The following is a 3349-nucleotide window of genomic DNA, read 5'->3' on the forward strand; positions in this document are numbered from 1 at the left end:
TAAAAAATTACTTCAAAATAACATGTTGTTTTTTTTTTTGTACCATTACATCAAATGGTCAACAAAAGTTACACACAACTTCCAAAAATAACCAAATGTTGCTAAGGTAGTATAAAATGGTGAACCCAAAAGCAGGCAATCACAAGGAGCTTCAAAAATAAAAGTTTTATTAAATAAAACAAAAAGCTGGCAAGGCAGCAGAATACTCACAAAACAACAATGAAGCACAGGGAGAAATGAACGACCAGGACAATGGTAAAAACCATTCAGTGAGCCAGTGACAAGGTGGAGTGGATCTGAAGGAGAGGAAATGAGTCACCTGGAGAAGGACACTGTTTTAGTTTTATAATTTTTCAGAGGCGTCAAACACAATAAGTTTTGATCTGTCTAAACTTCCCCCCAAAAACCTTTTGCCCACAAATGTTTTTATTTCTTCAAACTTTACCATTTTTTGTATCRCCTTGCTGCTGAAAAGTGCGAYATAAACAAATGTTACCCTACCCTTTTACATAAGTGAGGAAAGTTTGCCCATTTTTTGACTCAGTATTACTCAACTATACARCTTATGGTTTTCTCTCAAATYACACATCCAGTCATTCATTGACTTMTTTTGTACCTGAGAATCTTCAAAACTAAAAGCTAATGTTCTTATTATTTGGTCATATCTCCTACATAAAACACTGAAGATGCATAAAACATTGATGTGTGGAACGACCAGTTTARTTTGAGTTTTATTTCAATACAACGTTTTCTGTTTATTCTTGCAACCGTGAGCCACTGGCAACAGTTTTAACATTTGCTTTTACCTTTGTATCGTTAATATCCKATGCATAATAAAATAATTTTGTCATAGCTTAAAAATGACCAAAGTCACAAGTTACTTTTGGGTTTTACAGAATAAAATTGGATGTGTGTTGACATTTTGGGCATTAGCTGCATTGGCACCCTGTAAATTTTTCAGTTARGCTGGTAGTCGGGATCAAAAGCACAATTGGGGTTTAAATTCACGCTGAGTCGTTTAATGTTGCCGCCTTCTCCATAGATTATTCAGAGTGAAGGCAGCTACAGCTTCCTGCTGTGTGGAATGATAATCGCCTGCATCGGTTTTATCCTCTTCATTGGTCTCCTGCTGTTCCAGCGAATGCACAGAAATTACCTCACAGGTACCAAGCTGAATCCTTAAACACTGCATAGATGTGCTAAAAGCTTTTTTTTTTATATTAATTCTTTTCTACAAACCTCCTGACTTCCCAACAGGAACATCGAAGAAGTCAGCGATGGTGGAGGAACCAGCAGCCAAGCACAACGGGTCGGCCAAAACAGAACAAAGCAATGACACGACCATAACTCAGTAGTTTATTGTTTTCTGCTCTGTAAACTACAAACATTTATCAAATTAAGGATTATTGTTCTGCTTTATGTAGTCGGAGGGTTGGAAATGTACTGTATATAGAATCATTATTTATTGTTCTGCTATATGTAGTCGGAGGGTTGGAAATGTACTGTATATAGAATCATTATTATTATTACCAAAGACATTTGTGTATTTTGTTTTAGCTTGTTTTGATGCATGTATATTCTGTGTTGAGTTTTTCTGAAAAGGTCCTGTTGTATAAAAGTTTATTATTTTCTGAATTTTACCCAAGTTACCCTACAGCTTTAAATGCATCCATGTGAAGGGACAGACTTTGTACTTGGAAGTTAAAAGCCACAGAATCAAGYTCGAAAGTCAAACAATCATTCAACCTTTAAAAGGTTAACAGTGAATCTACACCTTCACATCAAAAACCAGTTGTAACTAACMAGAGCTGTTACTTTAACAAAATCATTTTATACATGGATTTCACAATCATTATTGAACATAAAGATGTTTCATACAGGCCTGTTTTTACAGTAAAAACGTGTTTTCTTTAAATAAAATTTGGTACCCAGGGATGTCATCACAGCAGTGGTCTGGTTTTGCTATAAAGCATCCCAAAGTTCAGGTCAGGAGGATTTCCAAACAAACAGAGGGAGAATCTTGAGAAAATTTATAAAAAGAAGTGCTTATAAATGGATAAAAACATGAGYTAATGAGGCTCTGTCTGAAGACTTCATAGTCAGGGGTCATGAGTCTATCACACTTATACCATGCTGAACGAAAGCTGAAAAGTTTAAGAAGCAATTCAGTTCAATTCAATTTATTTATAWATTGTAGCACTGAGTCACAACAAACACACATTATAAAAAATAGTTAGCAAAAGTTATCAGTGTAAGGAAGCCAGCAAATAGCATTGAATCTTCACTTCATCATAGTCTCTCACCCTGAACAGCACACTGGCCACAGCGGAGAGGAAAAACTCCCTTTCAACAGGAAGAAACCTCCGGCAGAACCAAGCTCAGGACGAACGGCCATCTGCCTCGACCGGCTGGGTTTGAGAGGACAGGAAATAAACACAGCCAATGTTTCCTTCCAATTGCCTATATGCCACGGACATCCGGCCCAGCACTGGATGCCACTCCCAACACTTACGGTTCATGGTCAACACAGTGTTAGCGAAAGATTTTTTCACCCAACAACGACTCTTGATCTCCACAGTACAGAATTAGCATATTGCATGTACCAACATAAACACAGGAGGCGTACAGGTCCAGCCAAGTGAAAAAAAAACACTCCAAAGTGAATTAAAGCCATAAAAACAAAGGAAAGATGTTCCTGTTTATGGTTCCAGAATTTAGCCTTTTTTGCTATTCCATGGCTGCTTGTTCTGTGAAATTTTCACGTAGAGCTGTGACACGTATATTGTTGGAAAGAGCAGAGTCTGGGCTTTAAATTGATGGGCTACTTGTTTGGTTTGGATTGTTTTCCCCGACGTTAGTGAACTGAAAACGTAATGATCATCAGGCGGAGGTTCTGCTGCTCTCGGTGCTCGGGGGTAGTGGGTGCACTCGTCACTCGGCTTTAGTCTACGCTGTAATATACACTCTAACAAGGTTTTACTTTTGCATAAAACTCATGACAAAGTTGCATAAAAACTTTCATATAACACAAACGCACACACACACCTACCTTTGTACTGGCTGATGTGTTAGCGTCCTGCTAGCTGTCGTGTGGAGGTGGTCTTTCCTCTCTCGGGTCTTGGCAGCAAAAGGGGATAAATGTACATTTCCCTTTTGTAACCTCCGTCTTCTCATTTCTGATGCTGGCTCTTGAATATCCTCAGGTTAGAAATGCCGATTACAAAYGCAAGCGTGAACTTTTAAAGATAAATTTTCCCTGCATTGCTATTCACTGCTGTCACCTCCTCCTCAAGAGGAAAATGGAGAAAAACCAACTACTCGATTGTACCTGCTGCTTAGTGGACACAAC

At 38.2% G+C, this 3349-nt stretch overlaps 1 protein-coding gene across 2 annotated transcripts in view; it reads left to right on the plus strand.

Annotated features, from left to right (window-relative positions):
• The window catches only part of mfsd4ab (major facilitator superfamily domain containing 4Ab), a 26668-nt gene extending 24741 nt beyond the window's left edge, over positions 1-1927 (plus strand). For both annotated transcript variants that reach the window (XM_014010913.1, XM_014010911.1), the window contains exons 9-10: positions 1043-1163; positions 1258-1927. In XM_014010913.1, the coding sequence (XP_013866367.1) occupies positions 1043-1163; positions 1258-1355 (219 nt within the window). In that variant the 3' untranslated portion in view covers positions 1356-1927. The remainder of the gene's footprint in view (positions 1-1042; positions 1164-1257) is intronic.
• The last annotated feature ends 1422 nt before the right edge of the window (positions 1928-3349 follow it).

The sequence above is a fragment of the Austrofundulus limnaeus genome, unplaced genomic scaffold (assembly GCF_001266775.1).
Source record: "Austrofundulus limnaeus strain Quisiro unplaced genomic scaffold, Austrofundulus_limnaeus-1.0 Scaffold75, whole genome shotgun sequence".
NCBI classification, from domain to species: domain Eukaryota; kingdom Metazoa; phylum Chordata; class Actinopteri; order Cyprinodontiformes; family Rivulidae; genus Austrofundulus; species Austrofundulus limnaeus.